The sequence below is a fragment of the Ambystoma mexicanum genome, chromosome 3p, assembly GCF_040938575.1.
Source record: "Ambystoma mexicanum isolate Mex_15411 chromosome 3p, UKY_AmexF1_1, whole genome shotgun sequence".
NCBI classification, from domain to species: Eukaryota; Metazoa; Chordata; class Amphibia; order Caudata; family Ambystomatidae; genus Ambystoma; species Ambystoma mexicanum.
In genome coordinates this window covers 1,139,627,183-1,139,645,872 of record NC_090925.1, presented here as the reverse complement: position 1 = coordinate 1,139,645,872, position 18,690 = coordinate 1,139,627,183, and the positions used below count along the sequence as shown (strand labels likewise).

At 48.4% G+C, this 18,690-nt stretch overlaps 1 protein-coding gene across 7 annotated transcripts in view; it reads right to left on the bottom strand.

Moving 5' to 3' along the window:
- The window catches only part of RAPGEF6 (Rap guanine nucleotide exchange factor 6), a 1,719,096-nt gene that overhangs the window by 134,658 nt on the left and 1,565,748 nt on the right, over positions 1–18,690 (bottom strand). For all 7 annotated transcript variants that reach the window (XM_069652531.1, XM_069652536.1, XM_069652533.1 and 4 more), the window contains one exon: positions 1,153–1,344. In XM_069652531.1, the coding sequence (XP_069508632.1) occupies positions 1,153–1,344 (192 nt within the window). The remainder of the gene's footprint in view (positions 1–1,152; positions 1,345–18,690) is intronic.

The following is an 18,690-nucleotide window of genomic DNA, read 5'->3' as shown; positions in this document are numbered from 1 at the left end:
GCTGCTATTTCCCGACCATGGAGGCTTATGCACCTTTGGGACTCCAGCACCCCAACTTGGCCTGGGCTCCACAAGTCTCCTGGGTCATCTGTCGGTGTCCTGGCTTCCTTTCAGGACCCACCACAGGTGCCTCCTCACGAGCAGGGCACCCTGCTGGTCTCTCCCTCATAAGCCTCCCTGATGGTCATCCTGCTGCTCTTTTGGTTTCCTTTTGTACCGCTGCAACCACTAGACAGGTTTCAGGTGTGGGCTCTCAATTGGACTTGCCTGACTGTAGTTAAAGGGACATGCCTGACCTTCACAGTACTCTGCAGGCATCTTCATCGTCCCAGTACTAGAATGATGAAGCGTAACCAGTGTTCACTACTCCTAGTGGCCTCTTGTTCGTCACAGTACTGTCATAGGAAAAATGTGGGAAAATGAGGCGAGATGTTTGACAATGTCCCATAAAGGCTGGGGGAGGGTCAGGTTGGTTTTCAGACGAGAAAGGGGGATATCATGTCTCGCCTGTGGGTACCCCACTCCCCAAGGAACCCAGCCCTAGGTGATCCTCCCTCGCTTCTCCACCCCCAGGGTCAGGATCCAAAAGTGATGGCCTTTCCCTGGTTCCCTTAGACTAGGATCCAGGGGGGAGTAGGAGTCAGGATACCATGAGGTTTCTCAACACCGCAATAGAACCTTTATGTGCACCTTGGCGGGGGCGGTGAGCCTGTGGGATCCCACTCCTTCCACCCTCTGGGAGGCACATCGGGTAGCGGCTGGGACAAACCAATCCTTTGCAGCTCACCCTCTCACATAGTAAAGTAAGGAGTTATTTTACTGCACAGTTAATCAGCTGTTGGCTACTAAATCAACTCACAACATGATAGCAGAAAATGAACAAATGTATGAGGGAAATCTATTGTAATGCGCTTCTACGGATTTGCCCATAGTAGTAGTACATACATTGAAATGACACCATATAATATGGGGATATAGCAGGGTTTTTAGCAGCATCACAATCAATTGGATGAAGGTTATAGCACTGGTGGGAGGGCTGCAGGCAGGCAGACAGACATTTTGTTTTCTGGTCTCCTACATTCAGAATGCCATGCAATGATTGAAAGTCTTTAGAGGGGCAAACACGGCTGTTAAAACTGACGACCAACTCACTGAATGCATTGTGATCCTTTGTTTGGCCCTTCTTTTTACTGGGGTATAAATTGACTGCTGGCACTTGTAGTACTTGGCTGATTCTGTTCTGCTGATGCACATGGGTTTTGGCAACTTGGCCAAGGGCCCTCAATGGTGCTGGAGACATTTCCGACGATTTGGCACCTCTCCGATCACTTGAACTCTTTGTTACTGTTGGCAGAAAGTGGGAAACAAAACATGTAAGCAAGGTTGTTTAAAAAGATATATATTTTTACTACTGAAAAAGGCAATACAATTACCTGTTGGGCCTCAAAACACACTGCATACAAGCTAACAATCTGAGACAGACTGTTAGCTACACACAGGCAAAAAAAAGCATTCTATACACCTACTTAAACAATTCTGAGCATTGATAGGTCTGGGAGCACCTTTACCATGAATGAACATGGCCAAATAACCTGTTCTCTGGGAAGATGCCCACTCAGGAGGGTCTACAACCACGTTTTAGCTCACTGTACCTTTCATAGAGGAGAAATATCCATTTGCATATCAATCTGGTCTCACCCACTGGGTCAATCCAGCACCGAAATACTAGGCAATTCTCCTCTGAAGAAGAGTAGCATCAGCAACCCCAGACATGTGTTTTGGCTTTGTTGAGCCTCCTCGGTGAGGTAAAGCTGAGACTCTCTAAGGCACAGTGAGCGAGGGGGTGTCTACTGCTGCTGTTGGTACTCTTGTTCAGAGGATAATTGCCTAGTATTTTGGTGCTGAACTGCCCTTGTGGGTGGGACCAGACTGGTGTGCAATTCCCACTCAATGGTGTTGAACCCCAAGCGACTCAGCTGGTCCGCTTTTGCATTGCTATTCCCGAGAGGTGGACTGCTGAAAATCCTAGGGTTTAATAAACTATTGAGTTGTTTCATATTAATAATAGTGACTATTTATATTTTGCTCAACACATTATTCTCTTGGCTTACACGTGAAAACAGCAACATATCTTTCTTTCATGGCATTAAATGTGCACTTTGTCTTGTGTGCATGTTACAGGGTGCCCCTTTGCTGGCTGCTGTCATCTTAACTGGAGACTTTAAATGTGCGCTTTGCAGCATGTCACAGACTCCCTTTGATAGCACCCAACATCCAGCAGTGTTATCACCTCTTTGCCTTTTACTCTGGTTTCAAATGAGTTAGCTCCTTGTCGACAGAGCAATTACTAACTTTTCAGTGGCAGTTTAGTGTTTCAGCTCCCCTCAGGCTGCCTGCCCCGTCAGAGTAAAGAGCATTCCTTTGTAGCCATGCATTCTTATTTAAGCAAACCAATGGTGACTACAGACTGTCCATCCCCCTAACTGTAGGCAGGGGGGGGGGCAATCATATTGAAATGGGCCCCCTCGAGCCCTAACAAATGTTTAGCCGGGTTCTGTGAGCGAGCACAGAGACTGCTCTTATTGCTCTGTACCCGACTTCAGCAATGAGCGATAAGGGCGTGTGTACTGTGGCTGATGTGAAGAGATTGGAAAAGTGGCGAACCAGGACACTAAAGGGCCCGCTCGCCCTTTGTCCGGCATCCGAGTGCTAAATCCAGCTCTGGTGTTAGATCGTTTGAACAGCCCAGAAATTAGCATGGTTTGTGCCACATGGGCACTTCGGGATTACTCTAGGGGGAGCTGACCTTTAACTACATAGTTTGACCGTTGAAGTAGTTGCCCTGTCAGGAAGCACAGCTCAGCAGGTACTTATATACAGAGACAGAGGCATGCAGGCAGACAATAAGAATATATCTGCTGAACCCACTGAGCAGTGTTTAGGTGATTGCAGGGCCCCAGTTTAAAACTGGAGTATTTTACTCCCTTTTTTTTAAAGTTGGGACTAAAATTAATATTTAGAGAGTAAAAGATAAATCCCAATACCCAAAGGAGGATTTTATAAACGACTAAAACGTAATTAACTGTAAAAAAAAAGCTGGTTGTACCTCTTTGGATCAGGGAATGATAATAGTTTCGTCCTGTGGCAGTACTTGTATTACTGATCCAAACAGATCCCTGGAGCGATGCGGGTGAAACCCCTGTGGTGCTGCCCCCTTAAGGGACGCGCACGCAGCGGCGTGACGTTGCACGCCACCACGTGCATTATAAATAAAGGGGGCGTTCCCGGCCATGACAGTGCGACCGGGGAGCCCGAGATGAACAAACATGTGTGGCTGAGTCTGTGAGGTTAGGAGCTCCCGGGGACCGCCGTATGGGTCAAGGAGAGACCCCCAACTGTGGCGACGAGGTCGGTGTGTTGCCCAGGCCCGGCAGTGAAGAATCTTTCAATTTTTGATGCAGAGCGGATAACTTTGGAGATTCGTTCCATGCCGTAAGCCGTGCAGACGCCACGCGGCCATTTTGGATTCCTGGCAGGGGATACTCACGGAGCTCCGGTAGTGCCGTGTGGGGCATCCATGCCTAATTTCTGGAAACATTGATGGCGGGCAGCTGTACCTGCCCACGCATGCCCGAATTTTTAATTTTTTTAAATTTTTGGGCGAGTTACGTCGAGTGAAGGCGAGGAAAGGGGGGAAAGATGCTGGGGCCTGCTTAACTCCCAGACCTCCCTGGCTCAATTTTTGGGACTTCCATGCTGGAATACTGCTGCTACACGATTTCCTGCAGCTGAGGATCTCCACTTCATTGTCACCTTCATCCTCATGCCCAGCTGCTGTGTGTAAAAGGCACAATTTTGGTCTGGCAACTCCCTGCTACCCACCATCATCATCATCATCATCATCATCATCAGGTTTGGACTTGTGACTCCTGTGTGTGTCTGGACTGGTGCACTTCACAGCCCCTTGTGGGGACTGTGCTGGTTGGGTGAGTTGCGGCCCCCAGGTCATGTTGGGGGTGCCTGTGCGCTGTGGCCCATGAGTGCGCCTGGCAACCAGGACGGTGGGCAGCCCGTGGACCAACAGCAGCCTCAGCCCCCGCCCCAGCCTGTGGCACAGCCTGTCGTGCAGCCGGTTCCTCAAGTCATGGCTCAAATGCGGGCCCCTGCGGCGCTACAGCCCATTCCAGAGTTCGATGTCTCGGCCCCCCATCCAGCATGGGGCCCAGGTGGAAACGGTGGGTGGACCGTTTGGACATGTACTTTAGGGCCACCATGGAGACAGATGATGACAGCAAGCTGGCGACCCTACTATATGCAGCTGTACCTGCAGTGCAAGAAATCTCGAGTCCCTCCAGCCCGCTGATGCCTCCTATGGGGCGGCAAAGACTGCCCTTCAAAACCATTTCTTGCCACTTGCCAATGCCGATTATGAGAGATTCGTAATGCTGTCAGCCCAGCAGAAGGAAGACGAGATGCTGGACACTTTTCATGCCCGTCTCAGACGCCCCTCCTTGGCATGTGCCTGGGGTGATGCAGAGGACATGATCAGAACTATGCTAATTCAGGCCTGTTCGTCAGGGAAACAGACGGCAGGTGCTGAGGGAACCAGGCACTACGCTCGCCCGTATCCTTGAACTCGGGTGCTGCCATGCGGTGTCGGAGGCCAGGGCCTCCAAGATGGAAGCTGGAACACGCCCGGTGAAGTCAGAAGAGGTATGTGCCATGTGGCAGGGTGGCAGAGGTGTCAGGAGGCCAGGTACCAGCTTCCACGACAGGGGCGGGAGAGCTGGCGAGTCGTGCCAGAAATGTGGCTATGACCTGCCCCACCCTGCTGAGTGCCCAGAGACGGGAAGAATTTGCGGGAGGTGTGGACTTGCGGATCACTATTCCGTGTGTAAGGCAGCCCTGTCTGTGATGGTGCCCAGAGGCCCAGTTCGGTCGGGGATCCTGCATCAGAATCGCCCCCCGAACGTGGCTCAGGTAAATCAGGGTGAAGATGGTGCCCCAGCGGAAGAGGAGGAGGAGATCATCATCTTTGTGTCCAGCGTGGGGGCTCTAAAATCAAAGAGCAGACATCAACCAAGGTGTGTGGTAGCAGTGAAGAAGTCGCCCGTCTCGGTGCTCGTAGACACGGGGGTGTCGGTCAACGTGATGGCCCGTGGACACTACGATGCAATGGACACACTACCGAAGATGGTCAGTCCAAAGGCCCGTATCTTCGCTTTTGGTGGGTTGGAACCAATTCCCCTGGACGGCGCTTTCGTGGCAAAGGTGGAGCACAACGGATCGAAGATCACGGCCCGATTCTACATCATACAGGTGAGCACAAATACCCTCCTGAGTTGTGCTGCGGCGGAGGCTTTAGGCATCGTCAGTTTTGACTACTCTGTATATCTTGAAGACATACATGACTTGCTGGACAAATACACCACCCTATTCCAAAGAATTGGTCAGATTGCCGGTGACCCAGTGAGGCTGCATATTGACGAATCTGTGCAGCCCATAGCCCTGAAACATCGGAGGGTGCCATTCCATCTCCGGGAGCAGGAAGACAAGGAACTGGACAATCTAGTAAATCTAGATATCATTGGGAAGGTTGAGGGTCCCACACCATGGGTGTCACCAATCGTGGTGGCAAGGAAACCAAAGCAACCTGACTCTGTCCGAATATGCGTCGACATGAGGCTACCCAACAAGGCCACCAAAAGGGAGAGACATTCGACCCCGACCATCGACGACATTATCGCAGAGGTACAAGGGGCTCGCTTCTTTTCCAAGTTGGGACCTTCGGACCGGCTACCACCAGGTCGTCCTGCACCCGGAGTCAAGGTATATAACCACCTTCACTACTCACCGTGGACTCTATAGGTACAAGAGACTCAGTTTTGGCATGTCATCGGCAGCGGGGGTGTTTCAAAACATCATTAGAGGTGCCCTCGCTGACCTGGATGGAGTCCTAAACATCAGTGACGACATCCTGGTGTTCGCCAAGACTGAGGTGGACCATTTGCGCAAGGTGGCCAGGACTTTTGAGAGACTGCAATCACTGGGCCTCACGCTACACAGGGATAAGTGTGAGTCCTTGCGACTGACCATCAAATTTTTTGGATGCGTGTTCAAGGAAGGGTGTGTGTCACCAGATCCGAGGAAAGTGCAAGACATCAAGAAGGCCCAACCATCTGAATCTGTGTCGGATGTGCAGAGTTTTCTCGGCGTGGTGACGTACTGCAGTCGGTTCACCCAGAACCTAGCGTCCAGGTCGGAGCCCCCGAGGGCCCTCACAATAAAAGAGACAACATGGCACTGGGGCCCTCTCGAACAGATATCAAGAGCGCTCTCACAGCCGAGGACACGATGGCGTTCTTCGACCCCACCCTCCCGTCGGAGATCATCATTGACGAAAGCCCTTTCGGCTTGGGGGTCGTACTGACACAAAATTGGTCGGGATGGTGGTGTTCGCCCTGTAGCCTACGCCAGCAAGGCGCTTTCTGACACTGAGAAGCGCTACTCCCAGATAGAGCGGGAGGCTCTGGCAGTACTGTGGGGGTGCAGGCATTTCAGACTATGTCCTGGGCCGCCCGGTGATGGTCGTGACGGACCACAAACCCCTGCTGCCCATACTGACGGGATCCTCGTCCAAACCACTGGCGAGGAGTGAACGGGGGCGCTTGCTCTCCTTGAGTATGGCATCACCCTAGTATACAGGCCTGGCGTGAACAATGTGGCGGACTACCTGTCCAGGCATCCCAGTGAGGGCAGTAAGGAGGAGCCAGACACTTGTGCCGAGGAAGCGGATGACCACGTTCGGATGGTGGTTGAGGCAGCCACCCCCAACGCCATGCCCCTTGAGCAGCTGGAGGTGGCAGCAGCCCAGGACGAATGTTTTCAAATCCTGAAAACCGCAATGCAGCAGGGGTCATGGAAGACCGTGCTCGAATCATTGGCTGGACGCATGCAAGAAGCCAAGGTGGGGCTGGAACAACTATGGAAGGTGAGGGAGGAACTGTTGTTCTCTGCGACGTGCCTCCTGTGAAGGGGTGACCGGATAGTCGTGCTCCAAGCCAAGATCAAAGATGTGATAAGTCTGGCCCACCATGGACACCAAGGAGCCGCCAAGACCAAGGCTCGGCTACGCCTCAAAGTGTGGTTCCCTGAACTGGAACGGAGGGTCGATGACTTTGTTGATGCATGCGTCTGGTGCAAGGCGGCGTCCCTGCTGCAACGAGAGCCGGCAATTGAAACGATGCCCAGGGGCAGCGGCCATGGGAGGTGGTGCATGCGGACTTTGGGTCCACCACACTGGGCACCCATTTCCTGGTGGTGGTGGACGAGTACTCCTGCTATCCAGAAGGTAGAGTTTGTGGACTCAGTGGCTTTTGAGCATGTGGTGGTTGCCGTCGAGAAAGTATTTGCCTCCCATGGTTTCCCCCATACCCTGTGCTCAGACAATGGAGTGCCGTTTCAGAGCGAATGCTTCTCAGAACTGATGGAGGGGTATGGGGTTCAACATTGAAAGATCACCCCGCTCTGGCCTCAGGCCAACGGTGAGGCGGAGAGGCTGATGAGAACGCTGAATAAGACTTTCCGGATAGCGCAAGGCCAAGGGCAATGCCTGCAGAGGGTGCTATACCAGTTCCTGCGAGTCTACCGCATCACCCCCCACACTTCCACAGGAGATGCCCCGGCCGAGGCCCTGTTCAAGCGGTGCCCCGGAGGGCTGCTGCCCGATGTTGGGGAGAACGAGCCCGGAGTGATCAACGATCAGCAGGTGGATATGGATCGCAGACTGCAGGCAGAGCAAGAGAATGCGAGAAGAGGACTCCACCCACAATGTCTAGAACCGGGAGATGAGGTGCTCATAAGGAACAGACAACCCCCACGGAAAGCTCTCTCTCCCATATGAACCTGAACCACTCGATATGGTGGCTGTCAAGGGGTACATGGTGACGGCCTCGGACGGAAGGTCGGCTGTCACCTGGAACGTGAGTTTCTTTAAGAAACTAGGGGACCCAAGAACTGAACCTCCCCATGAACTAGACAGGATGGAAGTACCGGACGAGGGTGGAGGCAACCTCCCCTTGCTCGCATCCCCAGCCCAGGGAGTGCCGGGAGATGGACTGCCCGTGCCGGAGGTAAGCAGGAGGTACCCCCAGAGGGCTGGGCGAGGGAAACCCGCTTACCTCGATGATTACGTGCTGGGACAAGTTTCCTAACTGGCCCGTGGGCTGTGTGTAATAGTCACGGGGATCCAGGGTGGATGTGAATAAAGGGGAGTTGTGGGGAGTTTGGGAAATTGCACTGTTTATGGTTGTTAAACACTTTTGTTTGTCCTGATGGAAAAGGAGGAGTGTGGTGCTGTCCCCTTAAGGGACGCGCAAGCGGCGGCGTGATGTTGCACGCCGCCGCATGCATTATAAATAAAGGGGGCGTTCCCGGCCGCGACAGTGCAACCGGGAAGTCCGAGCTGAAGAGACGTGTGTGCCTGAGTCTGTGGGGTTGGGGGTTCACGGGGACCGCTGTATGGATCAAAGAGAGACCCCCAACAACTCCTACGTGTGGTATTGTATTTATTTTTTCTTGCGAGTATTCTTACTCCCAATTTTTCTTTTTTGGGAGTATTTAACAATTTGTAGAGGGCAAAAGTGGCTGATACAACCCTTATCTGTAGGATTGGGTGATTGATGGATCAAGCCTTAATGTTACCTTTAAACGTATCCCAAAAGAATTGTTTAACCTGTATGCCAAACAAACTTTTAAATACATGATAGTTAAATTCTTCCTATGATGCAAGCTCATGTATTTCTAAAAACGTTCTATGCCAAACAGTACTTACTTCAACCTGTCACTAGGTGGTGCACTCGACTTAAACGGTATCTGACCACCAGGCTCAGATTTTACAATTATCAGAGCCAGCTAAGACATGTTGTGCAGTACACTATATAAATAAGATATTGTTTTAGAAATATTACCTTGCAACATTAAAACGAAAAAAAATAAATTGTGGGGCAGTGGTATGGATTTTTTTTTCAGCAAGCAGTGCAATGTCTGAAAAAATTATTTTCGGCCTACAACCAGAGGACAATTAAATAATCACACGTTATACCCTCTCGTATCCGTGAATAAAAAAACGATAAGTGGTTTTGCAGGCTAATGTACAATCTCGAATGATGTAACCGCTTAGCCTGTGGCTGCTAACTAAGGTTAGACATCAAGGTGATTTACTGACACTGGGACGCTTCGACTGCATTGTCAAAAATGATGACCTGTCAATACTGTATTCAGTGACAATGGAAGGTCTTCAGAATTAAGTTCCAATCGGTGATAAAATAATAGCCCATCAGTCCTTGTTAAAGTTCTAGCTTTACAAATCATGGGTTGGGCTTCTCTAAAAAATCGTGGACGTGTCCACTAGCGCTCTTCAGTGATGATGCACATTTCCGCTCGAATCACAGCTCTCACCATTGACCTCAGAAACATATTGCACTGGCCCTCTATGAAATATGAATGACAGGTCATAGCAGACCAGGGGGGATGCAACCCATTCTGGAATTGGGGAACAGTATGGGAACTGGGTTGGGCAACAGCCTGGTATATGTGGTATAGCTATCGGCGTGGCTCCTGCTTATATGTCCAGGGGGCACGCTAGAGGCTGCCAGGCGACTGCTTGTTCAGAAGAGGCAGGCTGGCGTTTGCGATCAATTAGGGATGGGGGAGTGCCATGTTAAAAACAGATTTTAAGGCGTTGCAAAAACATCGAGAACAAATACCCATTTCTAGTATGCACCCATCGATGCGCAATAATACAAAAGCACCCTTTATACTTCATGCATCCTCTACCAGCCTTTCAGCAAGTCTAGGAATAAATGACAGGTGAAAAGTGACAACTAAGTGCTGCAAACATGGACTTCAAAAATGGACGCTGACAGGTGACCTTTTCGGCATTCATCATATATATAGGATAATTAGCACAAATCTTAGTGATCACTGCAGAGATCCCAAACAATAAGGAAGTCAATGTATATATTATCCCCAACGATGCACTCCCCCCTCTCTCGGCTCGACAGATTGGAAGGGAGTGTGTGCAGGATAGTTGCTCTTCAGCGGCCGCACCCAACTACACAATACATTCTCCTGTCAGGGTAAGAGTAATCAATCTCAGATATTATCACTACAGTGAAACATCTAGAACACAATGCACACCCTGGCATCCAGACATTGCCAAGAACATGCCAATCAACCCAAATGTTTTCAAAAGTCTTCCCAAACATCACTGACAACAGTCATTGCTCTGGATTGCTTGCTATTTCATCTCCTTCACCATTTATTTTACCACAGAACCATAAAGCAGGGTCACAAACTGACGGTTTCCACCAGCCTTTGTACTACTGGACTCAGTACGCTCGTTGGAGGCGTACCGGCCCATTCCATCATAGCCACCGTATTCGAAGATACCTGGATGCACGCTGTACACATCAGGACATCTCCATTCCTCCAGATGATCAGGAAGTTAAAGTGCAGTGGGATCCTGACTGATCCGTGTCGCATTGCTCTTCCTCCTCGAGCAGACAATGAACTGTAATTTCTCGCCTTCCTTGGTTTTCCCTCCCGATTCCTCTTGTCTTCATGTCCCTGGGTCCTTTCTCTCCGTTTAGCTTCCAGTTCCTATTCTTGGATCTTTATCCTGCCTACCCCTGCTTCTTGATGCTTTGCCTTCAAGTTGCTCCCCTGAATCCAACTTCACCTGTTTATTCTACTGCCTCATTCTATGAGTTGCTGTTCTTCAGTTGGCTGAAATTGAACTCTCCTTCAAGATCACCATGTGAAGGATTTTTTGGGGACCAGTTTTCCTCCACTTATTTCCTTGCCATCTGGAGGGCCATCTCGGAAGGAGTGGGTTATTCCGTTTCACCACCTGTCGGGAGAGCTTCCGGGATGGAAAGGTCATACCTCTATCATTCCTACCAGAGTAAGAAGCAAGAGGTACGGCCTGTTGGTAACACAAACTATCAGTAAAAGGGACTGCCTGCACGCTTCACTTTCGGGCCAAATTCCTACTTGTTCAAAACTATGACCAACTTCCAACAACAACCCTCGTTGGACATCTTCAATAAAAGTAAACTCGGCTACAAACAACCAAAATCCTCTTAAAAAGGGTCGAGTGGAGACACATCAGAATGCCTATTTCAGGCAATGCCAGAAAGATGAAAGGAGGATAGGTGGTGAATGTTCTGGTTGAACCTCAATAAAATGTCCTACAAAATCACCTTAAACAATACCACCCGATAATCCTATAAAATCAACTTTAGAGATATAAAAATAGTCAAAGGTCAGAACAGAGCTTTGCAATTAAACTGTTGAAAGTTTTTGATTATCCCAAAATAATACTTGCCACATCACCAAAACAAAAATGTGCAACCCCATTTCAGAATATTTTTTTAAAGAATATTTTATGAGCCGCTGTTTCATTTGCTAATCTCCATTTGGCTTTTGTGAGACAATCTGATTTGCAGCCATCCACTGGAGAAGAAAAAAATATGTTTCCTTTCAGCACTTAAACCTACAAAACCATATTAACCACTCTGGTTCTTGAACTACCATTCTATGAACCTTGCATTATTACCTAAAGATTTCATCAATAGATCACAGAGGAAGAACAGCATGCCCCCTTCCTTTAAGGAGCCATTATGGGACTGCTGCTAAAGAACCCCATTTAGGCCCTGGACTAGTAGTCGACTAGCATCAACCATTTTATAGTGCAATAGCAAAAACTACAAAAAAAGCAAGTGGCCCAAGAGTTTCATTCTCAACTAAACAATCATTTTCTTCCGAAACATCTTAACTCAGGGTTTTGCCCCCATATGGAAACAAGATGTCCACCTTATCCATCAGTGACAGATGTCTAGGGTTAGCAGATCGTTCTATTTCTTTTCATTAAGGCGATTTGGTAGAATCCAAATCCATCAAATTATTATTTTTCTTTTTTTTAAGTCATTCTGCCGTAGATATATGGGGTGGGAGAACCTCCCAACCCCCGCAGTCCCCACTTGGTCACCCCACCTTAATTATTACCCTTAGCCACCACGCTGCACATATATTTGCAGCCAAATTCAGCTGAAATAATTCAATGGATTTGGCTTTGACCAAATCTCCTGCGATTAAACTCCCCTATCCCTGAGTAAACTTAAAGAAATGCAGCCATAGTCCTATTACTGGACACCAGTGCTGCATTCCAGAGTATATAACTTTTTATGCCTAAATGTAAGAGGTAAATGCTGAGGGATCAATCGATATACTCCAGCACACAGCTCCACTGACCGAACTCTTCACATACACGCGCATAATCCTCAACTGTTAGTTTGCACTGTGACGAGTTGAGGAAATGTGTCCCTTTCCCCAAGGGGGAACGTGCCTTTGAGGCTAGGGAGACAAGCCCAATCCACAGCACCCTCCCTAGGGGTCGAGACAAGTGGGACCTCACTGGGAGAGACTCCCCTTTTGGGCACAAGGAGTTCTGTTCAGAACTACAAAAGTCATACTCCATGGTGGCATACATAGGAATATCAGAGCCACTGAACAGTATAGAATCCAGAGACTTGGTTGAAGAGAAAACTAAAATATACTATTCCCAACAAGAGGATCTTTCCCTTAAACAGAAATCTCCATTTAAATGGGACGTGGAGACTCGAAGAGGAGGACACGCTGAAGCGAGCTGAGGCAGAGACAAACAGACGCAAGCCGCGGAGGCCCACTGGCAGCATTAACACCTGAGAGAGGAGGAGTCACTGAGTTTGGAAACTGGTCTTGGAGCAAGAGCAAAGCACCGGACGAAACCGAGGAACAGACGGTGGTGCGTGACAACGACAACTTCGTGGTAGGCAGGGCCCGCAGAACAATGCCAAAACCAATACACAGCGAAAGCAGAAAACTGTCCGGATAGCAGCAGCATTACCAGCTTGGGGGGGAGGGAGAGAGGAGAGAGGACAGAGGAGAGAGGAGAGAAAACAAGTAACAGAAGCGACCCCACGCAAAGAGAAGCCCCAAAGACGTTCCCCGCACAGAATCCAACGTAATGGAGAGAACAGAGGTTGGCGGGCGGTCAATACGGGATAGCACAAATTTGTCTCAGTAGAATTGATGAGACCATAACGTTGAAGTCAATGAAGTGGAACTATAATAAAGAGCAAATCACAATAAATGCTGCAACATATCAGTAAGACAGCTACAAATACCATGGAAAGAGGGGAGAGTACTATATATGTTAAGAGGCAGAGACTGAACGAGAAGGAGTCTTCAGTGAAGGGAAGGCAAGAGAGACCCACAAGAATAAAGATAAGCCAAACAAACCACCCCAGGAAAGGGGGAACCTTAACGTTCAAGAAATCATGCCAGAGCTGTGGAGGGAAAGATAGAGAGACACAAAATGGATTCCCGGAACGCAATCCCTAAAGAGGAGGCAAACCACACGTAGCTTGTGAAAGAGTTACAAGAACTTATAAAAAGTGTGAGAAGAGACTATTTGAAATTAACTTACTAATATCAAGCTTGAAGCCAAGGAGAAGGTCTTGAGAGAAAATACAATGGGGAGAAGGGAGACATTCCGCAGATCTTATTTTTGTCAGAATAGCGATAAAGTCAGTAAGGATTCGTTTTTCAGACCTTTTTTCTGTTTTATGACTTTCCGACGACAGATGAGTACCTGAGTTATTTATATAGGCAGGGAATACTCACATAGCAATAGTGAAAGTTAGGCCTTTTCTTATAATTTAATAAGCATCCAAAGAGAAATGTCAACACTGTGTCCGTGTCCTCCTTCTAACCCTCCACAGCACCCAGACACACACAAAATCAAAAACCTCTTCACACTACACAATGATGACACGCTCTTTCTCAGTGACATGACTAACTCCAGCACATACCTGAATATCTCAAACATGCTATCCCCACACTACATCAACAGGACCTTCCCAGGTCCAACTTGGGTCCTTCCTTTCCTCTATCTCACTCTCTACCTGTGGTGTTCCCGAGGGGTCTAACCGCTCTCCCTGGCTTTTCAATCAATACCTGGCACCCCTTGCCCACGGCATTGCCGCTCTCTGCTCCAACTTTCAGTGCTATGCGAATGACACTCAGCTCATTTTCAGGCTTCCCTCTGCCACCTCTTCTCCTTCTCTCATCTCTGATTGTCTGTCTGCTATCCAGGAGTGGTGTGCCACCAATGATCTCTGCCTTAATGCCAGTAAGATAGATGGAGATTCTCCTCATCGGCACTCCTGCACCCTCCTTTCCTGTCACGTTCTGGCCGGCCACCCTTGGCCCGCTTCCTGCTCCCACCTGTGAGGCTAAGAACCTTGGAGTCATCTTCGACTCCACACTCCTTTTCTCCTCACGTCTCAAAGAAGTCAAACTACCAACTGCACCTCCTCAGAGGCATTCTTCCTTTCCTCTCCTTCCCCCAGAAGCTCATTGACTCTAGAGCTCTGGTTCTCTCTAGGCTGGACTACTGCAACAGCCTCTTTCTAAATTTGTCTTCTTATACTCTCCGCCCTCTGCAACTCATCCAGAACAGGACTACGAGACTTGTCCTTGGCCTCAAGACCTGGGATCGCATCTCTCCAGACCTGAAATCTCTCAATGGGCTACAAGTGGCTGCAAGGATTAAATTCAAGACCCTTTGCATTGTCCACAAGGCTTTCTGGGGCCTGGGTCAACAATACCTACAACTCTACCTCCATAAATTGGGTACCAATTTCGGTTGGGTGATATTTTATGTAAAAATATGTGCTCTGTAAATGGCTTTGGATAAAGGCGCTATATAAATAACACATCATTATCGTTATAAATACCTTCCTTCTCAAGCTCTTCGCTCTTCCACCTCCAACTACCTCAGGATCAGCTGCTTCTACAAGCAACGAGTTGGGGGTAGATCTCTTTCCTCGGCTGGGGCCACCCTCTGGAACAGTCTCCCGCCCTCTCTGAAACTTCAGGAGAACCATCTTCGGTTCTGGAAACACCTCAAGACCTTCCTCGTTGTTTCTGCCTTTGCTCTTCCTCTCCCCTGCTGATCTGTCTGCTTTGGCGCCGGGCACCTTGTTACCCTCCGAGTTTCAGGCCAAGGTCCCTGACCACCCAGCCACACACCCGCACTGCCTTCTAGCAACCCTTGCACTTGGGTCTGTATCTGTAACCCTAGAGTGCCATTACCTGCACTTATCTAACAGCCCTTGTCTGCGCTTTAACCTGCACTTGCTACCTTGCTGGCTGCACTACCATTTGTTGTTGTTTTATCCCTTGCTCAGCACTTTCCACGCCCTCCCTCTCCCTTGCACTTATCACTTCCTTATCCCCTGCACTTGCACGTTCTCAATGTCACTGGGCCTAGTAAGATCGTTGTTTTGTCCTCCCTTGTTCCCCTCCTTTGCCTCGTTGCGCTCTGAAACACTTGTGTATGAGCGCGTTAAATATAAAATATCATATAATAACAGCAGTGGTCGCCCAGAGAAAAGAGAAGGTGGCATCACCATCATTTACAAAGACTCACTCACACTGAGAAACCCAACCCACCAACTATACGAATCCTTTAAAAGCCCCCTCTCTTAGCTGCTCATCTCCATCAAACTCACACCCCACATTCATCCACCTCATTTATCACCCCATCAAACAATGCCAACTTCTGTTCTGGATGGTCTGACTTCACTACAACCAACCACAGTTCAACCTGCACCAACATCTACCTTGATGATTCCAACCCAAGTAATTCCCACCCACACAACAACCCTATAGTTAACAACCTTCTTCACAGCAGTATTTCTCCTACAACTTCATCCCACATACATAGCTAGCAACACCCTTGATCTTCCTGATTACTTGCAAAAGTGTGATTCGAGCAAACTGTATATGGGGATCATGGTCACACCATATTGTCATCGCAGTCACGCTCACTCTCCCACATAATATCCCCAAACTCACTACACGTCCCTCTGCCCTCCATTTAGGCAATTGAAATGCATCACAAACACAGCTCACCACCACTCATACAATCTCCTCCTCCCATCACACTGCCCACACTTTACTCCTTAAGAATAGCACTGCCACAGTCAGCCAAACTAGCACCTGACCAAATAGCTCCTCATAAAAAACAAAACCCCCAAACTACCACAACCATAACCTATGCTCTTCCACTAGGGAACCCCTCAAAGACTGTTTATCCAAACACAAGGTGGACATAAGCAGCACTGAAGACACAGATTACCTCCAAGAATTTCCATTTCCATGTCACTCTCTAAACAACCATCCTCTCCCTAGCATTCCCCCATCCACTTCAGTATGCATCTCTCTCATGTACTACTTCAACTACAAAACACACAACATCGAACAGACCCTCCCTGGTCACAAACCCTCACCATCCAAAAGAAAAACATCAAACCCCATTCCCAAACCTTACAACACATGGGACACATTCCATCCCTTCGTCTAAGGCACTCTTCATCACCTCTGCAGTCAAAACAAAATAAGCACACTTCCTGGTCGATGCATGCCCAGCACAGGTCGCAACTAACTGCATCACCACCCTGGCTCCACACTGAATCGGTTAACATTATCAACTCCAGTCTCTCACTTGCACCAACCCCTTTCTTCGTCCACACTCCAAACAGGAAAATCGCCCCCCTGTTCAAAAACCATCACTCAACCTTACATTCCCCTAACACTACGGCACCTTTAAATCCTGCCCTATCTTGCCAGAACCATGGCACGCTTAGTTACATGCCAATTTCAACAGCACATCACCACAAACAACCTACCTAACCCATTCCAATCTGGTTTCCGTCCTGGCCACAGCACAGAGACTGCAAACCTTCACCTCTGATAAAAAACAATTAAAAATCACTGACAAAGAACACACAGCCCTTCTAGACATTGTGAAGAATCGAGGGAATACGTCCCTTTTCACCAAGGGGTATACCCCCCCCCAACCGCCCATGATGCTAGGGAGGTGAGCCCGCAGTGCAACACTGTTCCGAGGCGTCAAGAGAAGTAGGACCTCACCTGGAGAAACTCTGCCTTTAGAGGACAAGGACTCCCGTTCCTATGAGGAACTCCCAAAACCATTACACGTAATGACATACATGGAATGCTCTAAAATACCAAGGACTTACAAGTCCCAAAACTTTTGTGAACAAACAGTCCATCTATACTATTATCAAGATAAAAGAGAACGTGTCCCCTGAAATACAAGTCTCCAATTAACTGAGAGCAGTACGTTGAAAAGCGAGCACATGCTGGACAAGGGGAGAGAGAAGAACACATACACAGGAGAGGGAGGCCCCATTCCTGCGTAACACCTGAAGGAGACGGAGCAGAAGCAAACTGCAAAGCCTGCAGCATTCAAGCTTGCGCTGAGCTGAAGGGGGAGATGCCAGAGACACAGCATATACCCAATGCAAGAAGCAGAGGGCTGGAGCCCAAAACGAGCTGGTTGCGTGACCACGAAGGATACATGGAGGACAGGCAGCCCACAAACCAAAACTGATACCATTCCGAGAATGCAGCAGCAATCAACCCAGTTACCTGAATGAGCAACTGGGATGCTGCAGGAAGGAGAGAGATCCCAGGAGGAAGACCCTGGCCACAGTGAGCAGACAGCAACGAGGAGCGAGAGAGATGCTCCCAGACAGGCCCGCAGCCCGAAGACGTTCCCCTATGTTGTCGACGGTAACGGGAATACCAGGGCGGGGGGGTATCAAAAAGGAATGGTTATACAATTCAAGAAAAGTTGAAAACAAAACTGATTAACTTAAATTTCTTTTATCTAAGAAAGAAAATCATTGAAGTGCCTGATGGGGAGAAAAAACAACCTTGGCTATCAATACCCTGGAAAAGGGAACAGTACCCAAGTCTTCAACACAGAACAAAGGGACCATATCAGAAAGTCTTGTAAATTGAAGCCTAGAGAGACCATGAGAGTAAACAATCTACAAGACAGAGAATGAGAGTAAGGTGAACCACAATTGTCTAGAAAGCCAGACCTACAGAAGAAAGTATACATTTCAAGGATCAAAGAAATTATAAAATATCAAGGAAAAATATTCTTCAGGAGAATGGAAAAACTAACAATCTCATGAAAAGATTGCATGAACCGATAAAGCAAATAACTAGAAATGATTTTAAGATGATCTACTAACAAGAAATCCAAAGACTGATACATGAAGTATCCTCAAGAAAAGGGAGCTATTCTCCTCACCAGAATAGTGAAAGGGTCAGTTAGATTATATTTGGACAGCTGGCTTATTCATTTGAACATTTTCAGAAGACTGACAAGCATGCTAGTTAGATATATAGGTGGGGAATATCCCAAAGCAGTAAGGAAATTTAGGCGTTTTATACTTTAATATAAAACATTTATAACCTGTCCTCAGAGGATCTGCGTCCTTCTTCTGACCTTCCACAACATTGCTGCAACTTTCAACGCTACTGCCATACCATCATCCTACACCTCACGAATACAGCTCCTATGGCTCCCACAACTCCTAGTACTTTGCCCCTTTTTGAATTTACTAGAGCAGGGCTCTGCAACCTTTGGCTCTCCAGACATATTGCCCCACAACTACAACCAGCCCTACCCACAGTCAATGGTGAGGGATCACAATGGGAGTAACAGTCCAAAACAATTAAAGAGCCATAAGTTGCAGTCCA